Source organism: Oncorhynchus mykiss, chromosome 15 (assembly GCF_013265735.2).
Source record: "Oncorhynchus mykiss isolate Arlee chromosome 15, USDA_OmykA_1.1, whole genome shotgun sequence".
Lineage (NCBI taxonomy): Eukaryota > Metazoa > Chordata > Actinopteri > Salmoniformes > Salmonidae > Oncorhynchus > Oncorhynchus mykiss.
This window is the reverse complement of record NC_048579.1, coordinates 58,014,284-58,035,724: the sequence shown is the minus strand read 5'-3', so window position 1 is coordinate 58,035,724 and position 21,441 is coordinate 58,014,284. Positions and strand designations below refer to the sequence as shown.

The 21,441-nt window shown below is 40.2% G+C and overlaps 2 protein-coding genes across 21 annotated transcripts in view; both read right to left on the bottom strand.

The window, feature by feature from the left end:
* Nucleotides 1-25: 25 nt before the first annotated feature.
* On the bottom strand, nt 26-18,249 carry LOC110490419 (cholinephosphotransferase 1). The gene is made up of 8 exons (XM_036944805.1): nt 17,777-18,249; nt 7,065-7,212; nt 4,879-5,020; nt 4,636-4,720; nt 3,939-4,070; nt 2,535-2,693; nt 2,122-2,247; nt 26-1,919 (listed from the first exon to the last, which is right to left on the bottom strand). Exons 1-8 carry the CDS (start codon nt 18,014-18,016, stop codon nt 1,803-1,805), a joined length of 1,149 nt encoding a protein of 382 aa, XP_036800700.1. The 5' UTR covers nt 18,017-18,249; the 3' UTR covers nt 26-1,802.
* A 451-nt stretch (nt 18,250-18,700) lies between these two features.
* Nucleotides 18,701-21,441, bottom strand: part of LOC110490765 (myosin-binding protein C, slow-type) — a 37,111-nt gene continuing 34,370 nt past the window's right edge. For all 20 annotated transcript variants that reach the window (XM_036944791.1, XM_036944785.1, XM_036944787.1 and 17 more), the window contains one exon: nt 18,701-19,570. Coding sequence is in view for 19 of the 20 variants with exons in the window: in XM_036944785.1 (XP_036800680.1) it covers nt 19,470-19,570 (101 nt within the window). In the remaining variant the exon portion in view is untranslated. The remainder of the gene's footprint in view (nt 19,571-21,441) is intronic.

The following is a 21,441-nucleotide window of genomic DNA, read 5'->3' as shown; positions in this document are numbered from 1 at the left end:
GCTTTAAATTATGAAATGGAATTTGTTGAATGGAAAATATTTCTTTATTACAATCATTTTGAACTTTAGTATAAAGATGTTTCACTTGTATTGAATAGTGCAATACCATGTTAAAATTGAGCATGTGGCATTTAATGCATAGTTTAAGTTCACACCCTGATTGAACAAAAACAGGTGGCTAACTTAAGGTTGGCTGTTATTTCCAGACAAAGTTATTGAAATGTTACGTAATCTGAAGGCTCTCATTGGAATTCTACCCAGAAATATCTGCGAGTCAAAATGTCCTTTTTAGGGGCATTTTCTCTATGGTACGGTGGGCATATTCCTAGAGTAGGGGTTCTTGATTTACTTATCTTTGTTCCAATAGTTACATGACCGCAGAGGCAAAACAATACACCGTTGCATCCCTTTGTCTGTCTATCCTAAAGTTGTCAAACAATGCATTCAGCTATGGCCTGAAACAGTTCAGAATCATACCGTTCAACAAATCACAATGTACCAAATGCATTTTCCTAATGCATTTTCTAAATGTGATGGGGAAAAAAAAGATGGCTTCCAGTACAGAATTATAGTAAACAGTAAAATAAGTTCCAGTACAACGTTCTCAGTGTTACGTATATTGTCTGATACTTCAACCATAAATACTGGTTTCATAGTGATGCAGAAAATAAACATTTTAGTACTTGCTCCTAAACTGCTTCAAATTTTTAAAATTAAAACAAAGGATTCAAAAACATTTAAGGCGCCAAACAGAATTCTGTACAATCAAATAATTAGCCCTTTACGGAGAAGAACGTTGAAAGCAGATGGGACTCTGGTGTTAACACATCAACATGACTACAAGGACTTCAACTGGAGTAGAGTTGAGGTTACATGGTGCTGGATACACTGGGGATTCACAGTCAGATGGAAGCCCTTGTAGAAGAAATGTCACTGTTTTCAGCGTTAACCCAGACCCTTGCCCCTTCACCTGCAGTCCTTGACAATTAACGTACCATACCTCATTAGGAATGTCTCATTCTACTTTTGGAAGTTTTCCGAGGTTGAAAGGTTGATTTATTTTGTATTTCCTAGCACTGATCGAGTTCATTTCATGTCAGATTGGGTCTCATTCATTAAATAAACATGACTAGTGAATGATTAAGAGCTACAATATCAATTTGAACAATGATATCACATTGTTTAACAAGAGGCTGTTAAGTAAAGACAAATGTGTCTAGTACTGTAGCCTCTAACTTTACAACATTGAATATAGGTCAATTAGATAGGAATATGTATCAATTGTAAGTTAAAACAATTGAGAGAAACCAAATTCAAGGGGGGAAAAACACAAAGCAACTCCTTTATCTGATCACTGAGAAACATTTGATCTTTGCCAAAAAAAATGTATTGTAGCTTTTACCCATAGTGTAATGATGTAGTCTAAATTAAATGAGCTGAAAATAATGGAGGATGTTAAAACCGGTCTGATGATATTTATCAAATCTGAGTCTCAGATTACCTCAGGTAGTGATTACTTCCTATACGGAGACAAAGAAAAACCAACCAACTTATTTCCATGCCAGCTACTCTGCACTCATCCAGTGAGATACAGACCAGAGTGTTACCCTTGACGATGGATCTAATCAGGGGTGGTTACGTCGTTCCTGTCATTACTCTAGTGTTATTACAGGCAACCTTTAGTCAGAGGTGGTCACTGTGTCAAGGCTGCTGAGGTTTGGGGTGGAGGGGACCTCTTCATCATCGTCGTCTGCTTTCAAGAGCGGGGCGGCGTCCTCCGCCTCCTTCCGCCGGGCAAAACGTCAGTTGCGTTTGAGGGCAGCTTGCGCCGTGATGCTGAACACGTGAATGCGCAGGTGAGAGGCGATCTGGATGCACACGCCTGTGCAGTAGCGCGTCAAGTCAATCAACGACAGGACCTGTGGAGGAAATACAAGGACCGGCATGATAAATGGACTTGATGCACATAGGGCAGGTGTTCCCGGGCAGTTTGTGGTTGGGGGAAACTTCTGCTCCTATCTATGTGGAAATATCAACTGAAGTGGGTTGAAAATGACACCAGACCTGTACGAAAACAGTTTGATGACAGAAGTACGGAATAGTGAAGACGTGAGAACTCACCATTGCGATCCAGAGGACTATGTGCTCGTCGATGAAGCTGTTGAAGTACTGGTTGAGGAAGAGGAGGCCAGGCCCGATGAACGCCGTGTCTGGGAGATAAAGCTCACTCTTGGTCATGTGGGCCACCTGACAAGGACAGAGGAACACAAAAAGGAACATAGAGATATTACAGGAGGAGCAGAGCTAATGAATGAGCTAAGGTAAATACTGGTACAGCTTTCACTGTTACATATAGAGGTCCCATTTATGGGAGGAAAAGTATTCATTGCTTGCTTGATAAGACACTCCAGAAAGACAGAAAAATATATTTTTTTATGAATTTCCCATCAGACAGTAGACTAGAGAGATGAATAGATTGAGAGATGACAGCAAAGTAAGAAAGTGAAGACTATTATATTAAATGGAGCGCTCACAACTAGCTTGTTGGCGATCTTGGCGACGACCATGCCGAAAGTCAGGATGTAGAGGCAGGGGTGCAGCTCAAAAAGCTGGTTGGATGACTTCTTAAAGATGATGAAGGCCAGTGTGAGGATGAGGCCGATGTGCATACCTGGTGCCAGCACACTGGTGTCCTAAGGAACACACGGCAAAATAGTGAATAACTTTGAATTGTTAACCTAGAATATAAGCCAAAAAAAGTGTTTATTGTCCTAAAATGTACAGTGCCTTCACATGAAATCCAGTTTTATTTATACAGCACATTTCAGACATGGAATGCAACGCAATGTGTTTTACAGAAAAAAACAAATGAAAATAAAATGCTGAAATATTTACTACATAAACAGAAACTGAACAACTAAAAAGCACCCTAAGGAAAAGCAAAGCTAAAAATATGTGTTTTAAGACCTCTTAAATATGTCCACAGTTTCAGCCTCCCTCAGGTTCTCTGGCAGGCTATTCCAGAGGCTGGGGGCATAATACCTAAAGTCTGCCTCTCCTTGCCTCTTGGTCCTAGGATTTAGGATAGTTGAAAGGCCAGTACCAGAGGACCTGAGGGACCTACTGGGTACATAACTTAAAAGCACTCAGAAAAAATTAACACTGCTTGAATTTTTCCACATTTAGTCGCTACGAAATTTCATCAGCCGGTGATTGTCAAGCAAATAACTGCAGGCCTCACGGAAATTGACTGTTAATTAACAAACACATTTAGCATCTCCTGGCTTCCAAACAAGCCACTGATGCAGACTTTTGGAACATCTACATTTGAAATATTCTAATAAATCCATGTAATATCGCCTACACATTCACAATAAATCCATTTATTTTAGACCGGTCTAAAGAAACATGATATGAAGAAAATGTAGTCTATTTCAGAAGAACATAATACACTGGACTTGCTTACCAAGAAGACCGTGAATGTTCCCGAGTGGCCGAGTTACAGTTTTGACTTATATCTACATGAAAATCCATAGCAACACCTGAAAATGGTTGTCTAGCAATGAAAAACAACCAATTTGGTAGAGCTTGAAGAATTTAGAAAATAATAAAAATGGGAAAATGTTGCACAATCCAGTTTTGGAAAGCTCTTTTAAAAGGTGCTTCTACAAAGTACTTGACTCAGGGGCGTGAATACTTGTGTAAATGAGATATTTCTGCATTTCATTTTCAATACATTAGCAAAAAAAAATTGAAAACATTTTTTTTGAATTCATTTAAAAAAACAAAATGTGGAATAAGTCAAGGGGTATGAATACTTTCTGAAGGCACTGTATATGTAACGTTTTCCTACCAGGTCGGATGTTAAGACTTAAACGTAATAGAAAAACATCAACCCAAATATTTAGCTAAACACGTCATTACATAATAATACTTACAGCCACGGTGGAGCCGTTCTTGCCGACGCCCCCGTTGAGGATGACGTGGAAGTAGTTATAGCAGGAGTACACGGCTCCCCCAATGATGCCCATGATGGGGAAGGCGTACAGCTTCACCCCAAGGACGGGCAACTACAAGAGGGTAAAACAACCAAGAGTTTCAATTAATAGAACTTAACTTCTGTCACAGCAGCTAGCGTTGTTTACACCAGTAAGCTGTGGGTGGGCGGGGCATGCTGCTGAGGCCAAGATGGGAGGAGAAGCCAATAATATTGCGTGGTGACATCAGCTGTTTGCTAGCCAGATCATGTGATCATGTCTACGCCACGATGGATTAGCTACCCATAATTACCTTCTTACTTCTGATTGTGACGTTTAGTCGTTAAGCCTCCACAGGCTGCACAGAGTGAAAGTGAAACAAAAAGGACTATTTAATAACTAGTAGATTGTTGTTGTGGGGTTGGTTGGTTGAGTGGTTATACAGTACATGTTAAGGATTGGTTATGTTGCCTTAAAGTGCCAAATGTTGGGGTAAAATTTGTGTCGTCATATCGTGCCAAATGTTGGTGTAAAATGTCCAAGTCTCCAAATCCTACGGCTTAGTTGACAGAAAAGGAAAGAAAGAGAGTGTATGAGTGGGTATGGGAGTGCGTGTTAGGTTTGTGTGCATGGATAGATAAATGTATTGAAGCCATACCCTGTAGTCCCAAAGGGCCACGCCACCAAAAGCTGACATCACATACATGACAACGATGGCAATCTGGACCTCTGTCACATCAACCCTGGGTGGAGAGAATTTATAGAACTCAGATCAGAACAAGACTGTATATTTTATGAAGCACGATGGACTAGACTTAAGTACTATGTCAAAAACAAAAAGGTTGTTATCTGTCTAGCAACATGTAAACAAATAATATAATTGGGCATCATTTCTACTTACAGGCCAAAGCGCAGCGTTCCGGAAACATAGGTTTGCCAGTGTGCACAGAAGAACATGAACATCCCCACAAAGCCACAGAAGAACATCCAATCAGGGTAGCTTCCTATCCCACAGGACATACATGTTCCCACGGAAACAAAAACTGGAGAGAGAGAAGAGAGAGACAGAACTAAATGAGCAACAATGTGTCATACAGTGGCTTGAGAAAGTATTCACCCCCTTGGCATTTTTCCCATTTTGTTGCCTTACAACCTGGAATTAAAATAGATTTGAGGGGTTTGTATCGTTTGATTGATACAACATGCCTACTTTGAAGATGTAGAGCCCCCTTTTGCAGCAATTACAGCTGCAAGTCTCTTGCGGTATGGCACATCTAGTCACTGGAATGTTTGCCCATTATTCAAGGCAAAACTGCTCCAGCACCTTCAAGTTGAATGGGTTCTACAGGTGTACAGCAATCTTTAAGTCATACCACAGATTCTCAATTGGGTTGAGGTCTGGGCTTTGACTAGGCCACTCCAAGACATTTAAATGTTTCCCCTTAAACCCCTCAAGTGTTGCTTTAGCAATATGCTTTGGGTCATTGTCTTCCTGGAAGGTGAACCTCTGTCCCAGTCTCAAATCTTTGGAAGACTGAAACAGGTTTCCTTCAAGAATTTCCCTGTATTTAGCACCATCCTTCAATCCTGACCAGTTTCCCAGTCCATGCCAATGAAAAACATCTCCACAGCATGATGCTGCCACCACCATACTTCACTGTGGGGATGGTGTCCTCGGGTGATGAGAGACGCTGTTTGGCACAAACCCTACGTTTTCCTTGATGGCCAAAAAGCTCAATTTCTGAACAGAGTACCTTCTTTCATACATTTGAGGACCCTCCCACATGCCTTTTGTATTTGCTTATTTTTTTCTTTAATGGCTTTTTTTTTCTGGCCACTTTTCTGTCAAGCTCAGCTCTGCGGAGTGTACGGCTTAAAGTGGTCCTATGGACAGACACTCCAATCTCAGCTGTGGAGCTTTGCAGCTCCTTCAGGGTTATCTTTGGTCTCTTTGTTGCCTCTCTGATTAATGCCCTCCTTGCCTGGTCTGAGTTTTGGTGGGCAGCCCTCTCTTGGCAGGTTTGTTGTGGTGCCATATTCTTTCTATTTAAAAAAAAATAATGGATTTAAAATGGTGCTCTGTGGGATGTTCAAAGTTTCAGATATAAAAAAACCTCAATCCTGATCTGTACTTCTCCACAACTTTGTCCCTGACCTGTTTGGAGAGCTCCTTGGTCTTCATGGTGCCGCTTGCTTGGTGGTGCCCCTTGCTTAGTGGTGTTGCAGACTCTGTGGTCTTTCAGAACAGGTGTATACAGTTGAAGTCAGAAGTTTACATACACCTTTGCTGAATACATTTCAACAATTCCTGACATTTAATCCTAGTAAAAATTCCCTGTTTTAGGTCAGTTAGGATCCCTACTTTATTTTAAGAAAGTGAAATATCAGAATAATAGTAGAGAGAATGATTTATTTCATCTTTTATTTCGGTCATCACATTCCCAGTGGGTCAGAAGTTTGCTACCAAATACTAATTTAGTGTATGTATTGCCTTTAAATTGTTTAACTTGGGTCAAATGTTTCAGGTACTTGACCAAATACTTTATTTCCACCATAATTTGCAAATCAAATTCATAAAAAAATCCTACAATGTGATTTTCTGGATTTTTTTTCTCATTTTGTCTGTCATAGTTGAAGTGTACCTATGATGAAAATTACAGGCCTCTCATCTTTTTAAGTGGGAGAACTTGCACAATTGGTGGCTGACTAAATACTTTTTTGCCCCACGCACCACTTTTCAGTTATTTTTTACATTTCACTTCATCAATTTGGAATATTTTGTGTATATACATTACCTGAAATACAAATAAATATCCATTTAAATTACAGGTTGTAATGCAACAAAATAGGAAAAACACCAAGGGGGATGAATACTTTTGCAAGGCACTGTACTTCTGACGCATAGAACAATGTATGTTGTCATTCAATATGACACACTGGTTGCTATGAAGCTAAACACTAAATTCAGTCTAGTCCAGACTCTAGACAAAAGTACAGGGGAGCCCCACTGCTTGAAACACACTTGGTCAGGTACTGTAAAGCACCACAAATGAAAACAGGCAACAACAAAAATTATTTTGCCCGCACCTGTGGAGACAGCATCACAGCCGTGGTCAAAGAGCTCCCCCAGTGCAGAGCTGCTGTTTGTCCTCCGGGCCTGCTTCCCATCGATGGCATCCAGCGACTGATAGATGAACAGGCCCAACGCACTCAGAATGAAGGCCCATGCTGGAGCCTGGAAAGAGGTAGGAAGACAGAGGGAGGGAAGGAGGGAGAGCGAGAGGGGGGAAGGAGGGAGAGCGAGAGGGGGGAAGGAGGGAGAGCGAGAAAGGGAGGGAGAGAAATTTGATTAAACAAGACGATGGAATGACCTGGTTTCAATTTCAAATAGGACAAACTTTTCCTCCACCATCCCCCGTTGAAGAGAAAGATCTCGGTCTTTGTTAACTCCAAGTCAGAAGACAAACAGACTTTGTTTACATGAGATGCAGGGTGTATTACCAAATCAGTGAAGATTGAAGAAAGCCATGACACACATCGGGGAAAGTTGTTTATCTTATTTCGAGTCACTTCTTGCAAAACTGAGAGTTGGACAAGTTTCCTTCAACACGAGTTTGCTTTCTCTAACAGACACGTTCTAACATTTCCTAAAACGTATGCTTACTACAGCTGTTTTCTACAAAATGATTTGAAAGGCAAAACAGCATATTGCAGGCCTGGGCAATTATTTTGACAGATGTATCTACTGTAAAATCACATCCAGATATGCCACTTATTTTACTTTTTTTTTTTTACATGCACAGAAATAAACGACATCCATGTTCTCATTTTGTTAGGTATTTTCATTATTAAACATGCAATGAACTACATGGAGGGAGAAATACTGTGCATTCAGCATCACAGACAGAACTCTTGTTAACAGGTATGCAACACGAGTAACACGAGAGAGCTCAAAATTACATTTAAAAACTACTAAGTCTGATGGGCATTGACAAGAGCAGTGAAGTCAGGTATAGTTTCTGACGTCGCTATGTGCAGGATTGCTGAGAGGTGAGAGTCACTAAGAGATGATCTGTGCCTTGACTTGTTATATTTCATCACTGAAAATGTCTGTTTACATCCATAGGTTGATCCAAACAGTACAAACATATTCTCAGCATGACTCCTAACCTTTGGAAAGTGTTGTTCATCGAAAGATGCATAGAACCTCGTCAGTGACATCGTTTTCAATATTTCTCCAATCACTGCATCAGACTGAAGATCGATAAGCTCAAGTTGCAGGTCAGTGGTAGCGTTATCCACATTGAAGGTGAAAGGAGAGGAAACCAACAGCATGTCATTTTCCAACACTTGGAAATCCTCAAAATGACGAGAAAACTCACAGTTCAAAGCACGCAGCAGCGATGTATACTTCTCCCGCTGGTCATCTGATAGGGAACAGACTAGTAGTGTCAGAAGGTCATCTGATAGGGAACAGACTAGTAGTGTCGGAAGGTTGTTGGCTTCTACTTGGTGGGTCAGGAGGAGTAATTTTCCCTTGAAGGCTTTGACAAGGCTGTACATATGATGTTACAAAAGGCCCTTCCCTTGTAGTTTGGAATTCAGTTAATTCATGGAAGGCCATGATGTCCACGGTGAAGACAAAGTCAGCCAACCATTCTTTATCTTGCAGTTGATCCACATAATATTTTCCTTTCATTTGCAAAAACTCAGCAATCTCTACTTCAGGTCCCACACCCTTTTAACACTTCTTAGGGCTGAAATCCCGTTAACGGGATGATATGACAACAGCCAGTGAAAGTGCAGGGAGCCAAATTCAAAACAGAAATCTCATAATTAAAATTCCTCAAACATACATATATCTTATACGGTTTTAAAGGTAATCTTGTTGTTAATCACACCACAGTGTCCGATTTCAAATAGGCTTTACGGCGAAAGCACCACAAACGATTATGTTAGGTCACCACCAAGCCACAGAAAAACACAGCCATTTTTCCAGCCAAAGAGAGGAGTCACAAAAAACACAAAGAGATAAAATTAATCACTAACCTTTGATCTTCATCAGATGACACTCATAGGACTTCATGTTACACAATATATGCATGTTGTTTGATAAAGTTCCTATTTATATAAAAAAATCAGAGTTTACATTGGCGCGTTACGTTCACTAGTTCCAAAAACATCCAGTGATTTTGCATAACCACATCGATTCAACAGAAATACTCATCATAAATACAAGTTATACACATGGAATTATAGATGTACTTCTCCTTAATGCAACCGTTGTCAGAATTCAAAACAACTTTACGGAAAAAGCAAACCATGCAATAATCTGAGACGGCGCTCAGAAAATGAATCAAATTAGCCGCCATGTTGGAGTCAACAGAAACCAGAAATTACATTACAAATATTCCCTTACCTTTGATGATCTTCATCAGAATGCACTCCCAGGAATCGCAGTTCCACAATAAATGCATGATTTGTTCGATAATGTCCGTTATTTATGTCCAAGTATCTACTTTTGTTAGCGTTAGGTACACATATCCAAATGCTCATGCGTTTGGACAAAAACTTCTAAAAGTTATATTACAGGTCAAAGAAACATTTCAAACTAAGTATAGAATCAATCATTAGGATGTTTTTATCATAAATCTTAAATAAAATTCCAACCGGAGAATTCCTTTGTGTCTACAGTAGCAACGGAACGCAAGTCGATATCATGTGGAATGCACGTGACCAGGAAATGGCTCTCTGCCAGTAACCTGACTCATTCAGCTCTTATTCAGTCCCACAACACAGCAGAAGCCTCATTCAAGTTTCTAAAGACGGTTGACATCTAGTGGAAGCCCTAGGAAGTGCAACCTCATTCATATCCCAATGTGAATTCAATAGGGCCTGGGTTGAAAATATACCAACCTCAGATTTCTCACTTCCTGTTTGGATTTCTTCTCAGGTTTTTGCCTGCCATATGAGTTATGTGTTATACTCACAGACATCATTCAAACAGTTTTAGAAACTTCAGATGGGTTTCTATCCAATACTAACATGCATATATTAGCAACTGAGACTGAGGAGCAGGTCGTTTACTCTGGGCACCTTTCATCCAAGCTACTCAATACTGCCTCTGCAGCCATAAGAAGTTTTAAGCACCTTCCCCAAACTCAGCCATCTCACGTTTGTGTGGTAGTGGAGATCTGCATGACCCGACTCTGTCTCTTCCAACAGGGAGACAAACTGCATGTAGTTTAAAGATGTTGCTCTTATGAAGTTTACCACTTTAGTGAATGTATCCACAACATGGCTCATTTTCAGAACACATTGACAGAGCACCTCCTGATGAATAATGCAATTCAAGAAAATTATTTTCTGATCTGGGTTCAGCTCAGCTACTTGATCTTGTGTCCTCTCCAAAAGGCCAACGTTTTTTCCTGTCAAGTTTGGGCACCCATCAGTGGTCACGCTGGATAACATTTCAAAACTCAGTCCCAGCTTGGCCACACACTTATTAACCTCCTTCAATAAATATTTCCCTGTGGTTGTCGTCTTCATTGACTGCTCTGAAGCAAGCTCCTCTGTAATTTCAATGTCTGGGGTTATGCCTGGTAATATCAACAACTGCGCCCTGTGTCGCGTTCATCACTGCTCTTATCCAGGGCCAAGGAGAAATAGGTGAAATCCTTTACCTTGTCTTTCAACTGTTGTTCTATATTCTCTGCGATGTCCTCAACACACTATGTCTAGGGTTGCAAAGGGTTTGAATTTGGGGTATTTTGCTTAAATTCATAAAAAAAAGTTTGTTTATAACAGTGAACCTTTTTTTGTGGGATACACAAGGCAATTCTAGGTATTGTGGCATATTTTGGTTAAACTATCCCCAATTCAATGGAATTGCAACCCTCTACATGCACAGTGCATTCTTCCATCACATGTACAGCTGATTCTCAAGATCTTGCACACGAATGAGATACTATTGAGCCCACACTACTACACTGTCTGAGCCAAGGACTACATGCTTTCTGGTAAGTTTTGATTACAATACTGGGTGGGAAGAATATATTTAATATGACATACATGATTTTTTGTTAACTAGTAAATAGTAGCCTACATCAAAGTGTGTTTAAATCATTGCTAACAATTTCTGCTAGTTAGTTTTTGCTACCATGTGGGTTTTAGCGTGCTTGAGCCTGCTAACTGAGGAGTGTTAATTCACCTGTTTCCATACATGTTTAATTTTAACCTTTCTGATCTCCCCATCCCGGATCCGGGTTCGTGAATACAGACTCAAGCTCATTACCATAACGCAACGTTAACTATTCATGAAAATCGCAAATGAAATGAAATAAATATGCTAGCTCTCAAGCTTAGCCTTTTGTTAACAACACTGTCATCTCAGATTTTCAAAATATGCTTCTCAACCATTGCAAAACAAGCATTTGTGTAACAGTATTGATGGCTAACGTAGCATTTAGCATTAGCATTTAGCTGGCAACATTTACACAAAAAAACAGAAAAGCATTCAAAAAAATCATTTACCTTTGAAGAACTTCAGATGTTTTCAATGAGGAGACTCAGATAGCAAATGTTCAGTTTTTCCTGAAAGATTATTTGTTTAGGACAAATCGCTCCGTTTTCTGCGTCACGTTTAGCTATGAAAAAACCCCTGTATCCAGGATTGTGTAAATCTATCAGCAAGCTCATTAGCATAACACAACGTTAACTATTTATGAAAATCGCAAATGAAATGAAATAAATATGCCATCTCTCAAGCTTAGCCTTTTGTAAACAACACTCATCTCAGATTTTCAAAATATGCTTCTCAACCATAGGAAAACAATAATTTGTGTAAAAGTAGCTAGCTAGAGTTAGCATTTCGCGTTAGCATTTAGCGTTAGCATTAGCGTTAGCATCCAGCACGCAACATTAACAAAAACATAAAAGCCTTCAAATAAAATAATTTACCTTTGAAGAACTTCTGATGTTTTCAATGAGGATACTCTCAGTTAGATAGCAGATGCTCAGTTTTTCCAAAAAGATTCCTTGTGTATTAGAAATAGCTCCGTTTTATACATCACATTTGGCTACCAAAAAAAATCCATAAATTCAGTCCTCAAAACGCAAACTTTTTTCCAAATTAACTCCATAATATCGACTGAAAACATGGCAAACGTTGTTTAGAATCAATCATCAAGGTGTTTTTCACATATCTCTTCATTGATACATCGTTCTTGGACACATGCTTTCTCCCCTGAATCAAATGGTAAAGTAGAAGCAGCTGGCAATTGCGCACCGAATTCGACGCAGGACACCAGGCGGACACTTGGAAAATGTAGTCTCTTATGGTCAATCTTCCAATGATATGCCTACAAATACGTCACAATGCTGCTAAGACCTTGGGCGAACGACAGAAAGTGTAGGCTCATTCGTTGCGCAATCACAGCCATATAAGGAGAGAATGGAAAACAGAGCTTCAGAAATTCTGCTAATTCCTGGGTGATGCATCATCTTGCTTTCGCCTGTAGAATGAGTTCTGGGGCACTTACAGACAAAATCTTTGCAGATTCTGAAACTTCAGAGTGTTTTCTTTCCAAAACTGTCAAGAATATGCATAGTCGAGCATCTTTTCGTGACAAAATATCGCGCTTAAAACGGGAACGTTTTTTATCCAAAAATGAAATAGCGCCCCTAGAGCTCTAACAGGTTAAAACATGCATCTTACAAAGGAGTTGTTTAATCTAACTGCTTAACTATTTATCTGTACATGGAATTGTATTTGGATTTTTTAACTCATTTTTTCCTAATCATTACAGAAAAATGCCACGGGCACTATCTTTCACTGCGGCTAATATAGAAGGAAAAGCTGTGTACATTTACAAATACTGTGCCAAATCATACATGAAGAATGCAACAAAGATGCAGAAGCATCTGGCCTAGTGCATAAAGTACCCTCAGCACTCACAAGCAACCTCTGACAAAAGTCCCTCTACTTCTATTCGAGGTGAAAATGATGATGAATCTTATCGATAGCAACAGCTAATTGTCCTCCTGGAATCAGAACTTTTTTTGACTCAATGGAGGAACGTAGTAAGAGAAGTGCTGATGAATGTCTTGCTCGAGCTATGTATGCAACTGGTTCACCTCTGATGCTCACAGGCAATGTGTATTGGAAGAGATTTCTGAATGTTCTTTGCCCAGCATACTCCCCTTCAACCAGACATGCTTTATCTACTCATTTTCTGGATGCAGAGTTCAACAGAGTTTAAGTGAAGGTCAAGCAAATCACAGAGAAAGCAGATTGTATTGCAATCATCTCTGATGGGTGGTCAAATGTTCGTGGGCAAGGAATAATTAACTACATCATCTCCACCCCTCAACCAGTATTCTAGAAGAGCACAGACACAAGGGACAACAGAAATACCGGTCTCTACATTGCAGATGAGCTGAAGGCAGTCAATGACCTTGGACCACAGAAGGTATTTGCACTGGTGACAGACAATGCTGCGAACATGAAGGCTGCTTGGTCTAAAGTGGAGGAGTCCTATCCTCACATTACACCCATTGGCTGTGCTGCTCATGCATTGAATCTGCTCCTCGAGGACATCATGGCACTGAAAACAATGGATACACTCTACAAGAGAGCCAAGGAAATGGTTAGGTATGTGAAGGGTCATCAAGTTATAGCAGCAATCTACCTCACCAAGCAAAGTGAGAAGAACAAGAGCACCACATTTGAAGCTGCCTAGCATGACGTTGTCATCATGTTTGACAGTCTCCTAGAGGGGAAGGAGTCTCCAAGAAATGGCCATATCACAGTCTGGCGATATGGACAGCCCCATCAAGAGGATCCTCATGGGTGATGTATTTCGGGAGAGAGTGGCAAGCAGCCTGAAACACCTGAAACCTATAGCAGTAGCCATTGCACAGATTGAGGGAGACAATGCCATTCTGTCTGATGTTCAGACTAGAGGTCGACCGATTAATCGGAATGGCCGATTAATTAGGGCCGATTTCAAGTTTTTCATAACAATCGGAAATCGGTATTTTTGGGCACCAATTTTGCCAATTCTTTTAATGTATTTATTTTTTACACCTTTATTTAATCTTTATTTAACTAGGCAAGTCAGTTAAGAACACATTCTTATTTTCAATGACGGCCTAGGAACGAGGCAGAACGACAGATTTTTACCTTGTCAGCTCGGGGGATCCAATCTTGCAACCTTACAGTTAACTAGTCCAACGCTCTAACCACCTGCCTCACGAGGAGCCTGCCTGTTACACGAATGCAGTAAGCCAAGGTAAGTTGCTAGCTAGCATTAAACTTATCTTATAAAAAAAACAATCAACGACTGTCGTTGCTCCAACGTGTACTTAACCATAAACATCAATGCCTTTCTTAAAATCAATACACAAGTATATATTTTTAAACCTGCATATTTAGCTAAAAGAAATCCAGGTTAGCAGGCAATTTTAACCAGGTGAAATTGTGTCACTTCTCTTAAGTTCATTGCACGCAGAGTCAGGGTATATGCAACAGTTTGGGCAGCGAACTAATTTGCCAGAATTTTACGTAATTATGACACAACATTGAAGGTTGTGCAATGTAACAGGAATATTTAGACTCATGGATGCCACACGTTAGATAAAATACGGAACGGAATAAATGTTTTGTTTTCGAGGTGATAGTTTCCATTTGACCTAAGGCTCGTATTTCTGTGTGTTTATTATAGTTAAGTCTATGATTTGATATTTGATAGAGCAGTCTGACTGAGGGGTGGCAGCAGCAGCAGGCTCGCAATAGTCAAAGGTATATGGTTTAGAGAGAAATAGTCGCTATAATTCCTGTAATAAGTTGCGGCTGAACTTGAGAGGGGTTCCTTCGTTATTTTGCCGTTCATGTCTTCCATAGAGAATGTCTTGATCTACTTCAAATAAGGTCTGTGTTTCGTGCAGGCTTAAACCGCCTCAGCGTTTTGATACTCGTGTAACTCTCACTAGGATAAAGTAACGTTTGTTAAAATATTTTCATAAATCCACAAAAAAAAAAATATGATCTTCGCTTATATTTAGCCAATATTGATCAGAGTTACCTTGTCCTATGGATATCTACACAGTTATAAAAAAGGCAAGGTGGTGTAAGCCTACACGAAACACAGACCTTATTTTAAGTTAATCTAAAAAATATCCTATGGAATAAATGAAGGAACCGCTTTTCAGATTTTGCTAGGTGTCATGGGAATTATGACTCGCACTTTGGTAGTCAATTCTTACCATGTCCATTATTAAAATAGGATTTCCTGCATATAGAAATTACAGTTTTTGTTTTCAACATTCATCACAGGCAACTTAAACTCTTATTTTTATTCAAACAGTTGAGAGTATTTGTCTCCTAAGCAGACTCTTCAGTATCATTGTCACTTAAGAGCTGTTTGTGTGTTCTACAGATGGCAGAGAAAAGCAGAGCACCAGTGTAGGACAATGACATGGAATTGGCACCAGGGAAAGCAAGGTGTCTTATTTGTGATAAAGATGTAAGCATGGGGTCAGCAACGGCTAAATCAAAAAATACCACCAACCTGTGGAATCACCTTAAGAACACCCATCCAAAAGCCCATATGTATTATATTAAGTTAAAATAAAAAAGTGTTCATTCAGTATTGTTGCAATTGTCATTATTACAAAAATGTATATTTGTTGCAATTGTCATTATTATATATACACACACACACTTTAAAAATCAGCCGATTAATCGCTATCGGCTTTTTTTGTCCTCCAATAATCGGTATCGGTGTTGAAAAATCTGAATCGGTCGACCTCGAGTTCAGACTCTACTTGCAGATGTAAAATAATAAATCCATAATGCCCTGCCCACTTCACTGTTGCTCCAAGCAGAGGAAACTGCCGTTCTGAAATACATCAAAAAGCGTGAAGACCCCCGCAGCGTGCATGTTGGACCCCAAGTATGCTGGCAAGAAGACATATTCCTATATTTCTCTGCATGCTTCGTCTGGAAGTGTAGGGACAAGTTGTAGTCTTTCAAGACAGCGATGCTCTCTTTGCACACAGCATTCCCTGATACCTCAATAAAGACATTTCAATAACTTATTGATTTGAATGACCCTCCCACACCCCCACAAACACACGTGTGAGTGTGTAAGAAACAAAAAGTGAAAGAATGGTAAAGGAAAGTAGATGACCTAACTGTGTGAGTTCCTACCACTGGGACTTGAAGTATTCCCAGCCATCTGGACATTAGGGGTGAGCTAACAGTCAGTGTTTATCATCTCTATACAACAATGTACAAGTCGTGTAGCCAGAAATGTGTTGGTGGGTGGGCCTCAAGAAATTTGGGTGGGACATTTTTTTTCATTAAATAAATAAATACATTTTTTATATATATATATATATATATGAAAACGGCTTTCTGAAATTCTACAAAATGTTACCATGGGGCAAAGAGAAATTGGCATTTTTTATTGCCCAATCTGATTTGATGGGCCTGGCCTTCCAGTAGGTGGGCCCGGGCCCACGCGGTTGCAATGTACTGTACTGGTCTAACTTCTCTCTGCACTGTACTTGCCTGTGTTCTCTCAACACAACACTACTGTATTAGCCTGTGTGTCACCCACAACTATTTTGACAGTAGTTATTTTCTCTTTCTAGATATCCTGCTGTTTTCCAGTCCCTTCCTCTACCAACAACAAACTGCTCTTCAGTAACCCCTGCCCCCCCAAAAAAGCCCTTTCTGTACACAGGTAGTCATCTTAGTCACATGGCTCTCAGGCAAGTTCGGTATGGAGTATAGGCGTACAGGGTCACCCTTGACATATTTTTAGTTGGTCAGTGACAGTGGTGTATGCTGCAGCTTATGTCAAGGCCAGGTAGCCCTTTTATCTAGTTATTCAAAGCTGTACTGAATGTACAGAATTCAGATGGCGACAGGTTACATGTGAGTCCATGGCTGCATTGACACAACAGCTTGTGCTGCATATAAAATGCCCTTGTTGAATTGTCTGCTGCACAAACCTGCCTGGAGCTCGATGGAATCTGGACTTTGTGTCCGTGGTGAGATTCCAATCTGTACTGTGGGATGGGTGGACAAAGGTATAGTACTCATAAACATATTGTAACTAGTCTCTGAATACCCGAGACACGCGCCTGAACGCACACTATACAAAGGACAGAAAAGAAGCCAAACAGGCAAAGGGTAGGTTCACCCACACCCTCTCTCTCTCTTCAGAGAATCGACCTAGGTGGATGACAGGTCATAGTAGGAACACGTGGCATTGTTAAAACCTACGTATTCGCTCTGTTATTGGTTTGTTGACTATGGTTGAAGTTGTATACCTATTGTTATCGATTTGCTTATTTTACATGATCCAATCAAAGTTCAAACTTGCAATAGGTAAAGTTAATATTACTTTAGTTTTCCTTGAACAAACATTCAGCCAGACTTTCTCCCAGTTACCTTAAAATTAATATTCACTTGATTTGTGAGTGGATGAGCAAACATGGTGGCAACTTTGACACTAACTCTTATTTGGCATTTGAATCAAGCAAATGCATTAAGTCAACAACCATAGGCTATTAGACAAACTTTCCAGGAACAAAACATTAGATAGTGGACTGTGCACATTGTCCACCAACTATTCTGATGCTTTGAGCAGTTGTAAAATAACAAAAGTGCTGTAAATGGATTCGAGTTGCAACAATGTTACACATGATCTCAGAGTTACAATGCTGTCATGGGGTATTGCTACATGGCTACTCGAAAGTTTCTCCCCCCAAGGTCGCAAAGCACTTACCTCCTCTGTTGCCGTTGGGCAGTAAAACACCAACACTACAGTTGTGACTATATTTATTACCAGTCCAATTATAGTCAGAGTATTAGGCGCTACCCAAGTTGGAATTTGTTGGACCAGCCAATTCCAATATATCTGACAAGGAGGTTCGAACAGGGATCGACCCGACGCGCTATATTTGTGCTCCTCTAGCCGCTTGAGTTGTGCGGCTGACAGCGGCTCCGGCCACAAGAAATGTGGCATTGTTTTCAGCTTCGGCGCTACGAAAAGTAGCCAATCACCCAGCGATACTTTTGACGTTCCTGTGGGTTTCAGGCACTGATATCTTCTCGCGATCTCCCAGAAAATACTTGCTCATTTGGCAGTTACGTGTGAATAGTAATTTTTCTAGAGCGGAACCATGAATGTCGATATTTTTTCCGTTTGTGATTGAGAATTGCGTTTCAGCAGGAAGCAAGTCTCCGGAAGGGAATGAGGCCGGGAATTTCAAATAAAATGTAGTCATTTGACCACTAGGAGCAGTGAACTACAACTGCAGTAGGTTACTGCAGCTACATAGCTCCATTGAACGTAAAATTGTAACATTTTATTCTGTAGTTGCAACATTTGAGTGCACTCTGAAGTTAATATGGCGTGTTCTTTAAGCATCTTAATACTGTAATTTCACGCTGCATGAGCTCAGAGAAGGTAAAGCCTCCCGGGGGAGAAAGGAGAGACACTCAATTTGTTGTTAGGAGGTAAAGAGAGAAAGTAAAAGAGAGAGCGAAGACTATCAATCTTTAACAGAAGAAGATCGTAAGAGTCCAACGTTTAAGTTTCGAGTGCACTCTGAAGTTAATATGGCGTGTTCTTTAAGCATCTTAATACTGTAATTTGTTCCTATTATGTACTGAAAAACACTTACAAAAAATATTTACACATAAAGGATGCTATGTTACATGTTTTTATTTTATTCCAGGAGTCATAAACAAAAAATTTAAGATGAAAGCATGCGCAGATGGCCTGACAGCTGAGAATATGCTCAAGCCTGAAGTACAGTATGGGCAGAGAAAGCACAGCGTCATGCAGTGTAAGGCTTAAACAAAAGGTGGATAACTGTCTGTTTGAAAGCCCAAATCAAATTTTATTGGTAACATACACATGGTTAGCAGATGTTAAAGCGAGTGTAGCGAAATGCTTGTAAGAACGCGAAATACTGTCAATTCTTATTGTAAATCACCTGATCAGAAATTGTTTAATATTTGTATCTTTTGAAGTTCAATCTTTAATCACAAGACATTGCATTACAGACATCAAGCCATATTGTTTATACATTTCAACATTAGCTCCCTCCCCCAAACACAGTTCCCAATCCCAACAGAGACAAAAACATGTCCAGATAGGTGGAAATTACAGTTTGTCCTACTGCACATTTCCTGCACTACTCATCTAAAATAAAAAGCTACAGCCAAAACACTGCCAACATGCAACTGAGCTTAAACAGAGCCTTTTGAATACTAGGAGATGACACAAAGCTGGTGATGAATTGGCTTCTTCTATGGTAACTAGCTCCCGCACACAGCATGCCATGCCAAAGTCCAGTACAACCCTCCCTCCCCCTCCAGCCCCTCCCTCGACTGCTGGTGAGAGGCAGATCACTAGTGGTGTGACAACAGGTTCCGGGCAGCCTAGGCGTATCAGTGGTTGCTCAGTCCGACTACTTCTCTGGCTGCTCCACGACCTTGGTCTCGCTCATGTACTTATCGATCAGGTGTAAAGGCACTCCACGCTGCATGAGCTCAGAGAAGGTAAAGCCCCCTGGGGGAGAAAGGAGAGACACTCAATTTGTTGTTAGGAGCTATAGAGAGAAAGTGAAAGAGAGCGAAGACGATCAATCTTTAACAGAGAGAAGATCGTAAGAGTCCAACAGGAAAATAGCAGAGGGTCAGCGTGCAACATCGAAACAGACACTGAAACAGCGAAAAGAGGGTGAGTCTGCAACAAAGAAACAGAAGAGAGACACCATACAGTACAAAAAAGAAGAGATACCAAAGTGGATAGTAGTGAGGAGAGAAAATAGAGACAGTGTCAGTAAAGGACAGGTGCAATACGTCACTTTTGAGTCTGTGAGTAAATCTATATCTGCCTAGGCTTACAGTGGCAGAGCTATAGGAGCCATGACATGGCCATTTACTAAGTAGGCCCAAAATGCACCAAGAAGCTCAGGAACATTAACTGGATTAAAGCCTTCTCTAGTACATAATAGATGGTGCATTGACACAAATGATAATAACCCTATTGTGTCAAATATAGGCCTACTATAGATATATCATCTACAGTTGGGCAAAAAAGTATTGTCAGTCACCAATTGCGAAAGTTCTCCCACTTAAAAAGATGAGAGAGGCCTGTAATTTTCATCATAGGTACACTTCAACTATGACAGACAAAATTAGGAGAAAAAATCCTGAAAATCACATTGTAGGATTTTTTATGAATTTATTTGCAAATTATGGTGGAAAATAAGTATTTGATCAATAACAAAAGTTTATCTCAATACTTTGTTATATACCCTTTGTTGGCAATGACAGAGGTCAAACGTTTTCTGTAAGTCTTCACAAGGTTTTCACACACTGTTGCTGGTATTTTGGCCCATTCCTCCATGCAGATCTCCTCTAGAGCAGTGATGTTTTGGGCCTGTTGCTGGGCAACATGGACTTTCAACTCCCTCCAAAGATTTTCTATGGGGTTGAGATCTGGAGACTGGCTAGGCCCCCCCAGGACCTTGAAATGCTTCTTCCGAAGCCACTCCTTCGTTGCCCGGGCGGTGTGTTTGGTGTCCTTTGACAGCTCTTTGGTCTTGGCCATAGTGGAGTTTGGAGTGTGACTGTTTGAGGTTGTGGACAGGTGTCTTTTATACTGATAACAAGTTCAAACAGGTGCCATTAATACAGGTAACGAGTGGAGGACAGAGGAGCCTCTTAAAGAAGAAGTTACAGGTCTGTGAGAGCCAGAAATCTTGCTTGTTTGTAGGTGACCAAATACTTATTTTCCACCATAATTTGCAAATAAATTCATAAAAAATCCTACAATGTGATTTTGTCTGTCATAGTTGAAGTGTACCTATGATGAAAATTACAGGCCTCTCTCATCTTTTTAAGTGGGAGAACTTGCACAATTGGTGGCTGACTAAATATTTTTTTGCCCCACTGTATGTATTAATCAGCAGAAAGTGATCTATGGATGAATTGTATCTTATTACCCCAGTAAATATAACACATATGTACAGGACACCATCCTGGAGTAACGACTTCTGGAAAATAATGTAAGCATAATTTCAACCTTTAATCTTCAATAAAGAGCCATGCTCTGCAAATGTTGGTATTTACTCTGATGTCACAATCAGGCCATTTGCACTACTTTGAAGGTTACTCACCTTTTGTGTGTGGCATATGTTAGATGAGGAACAAACACGGTTACCAGGGAAACACAGGTCATACAAGCAGGCACGTCACACCAACCGTTAAAATAGACTTCTGAAATGTTAGGGGTACGCTTGACTTTAGACAGCCACCCTAGACAGCAACCCTAGAGTGTTATTGGAAAGTAACTGGCTCCAATGAACACTGTCCATACAGTGTCTAGAGCCACATACACAATCTATTATGTTACTGTACATATCACACATCCAT

Excerpts from the sequence above, each read along its gene's own strand:
- LOC110490419 (XM_036944805.1), bottom strand. The coding sequence starts at position 18,016 with ATGCCACATTTCTTGTGGCCGGAGCCGCTGTCAGCCGCACAACTCAAG. Across the intron at positions 7,213-17,776 it reads GCCCAACGGCAACAGAGGAG|GCTCCAGCATGGGCCTTCAT; the intron begins GTAAGTGCTTTG and ends ACCTCTTTCCAG. Across the intron at positions 5,021-7,064 it reads CTGTGATGCTGTCTCCACAG|TTTTTGTTTCCGTGGGAACA; the intron begins GTGCGGGCAAAA and ends CTCTCTCTCCAG.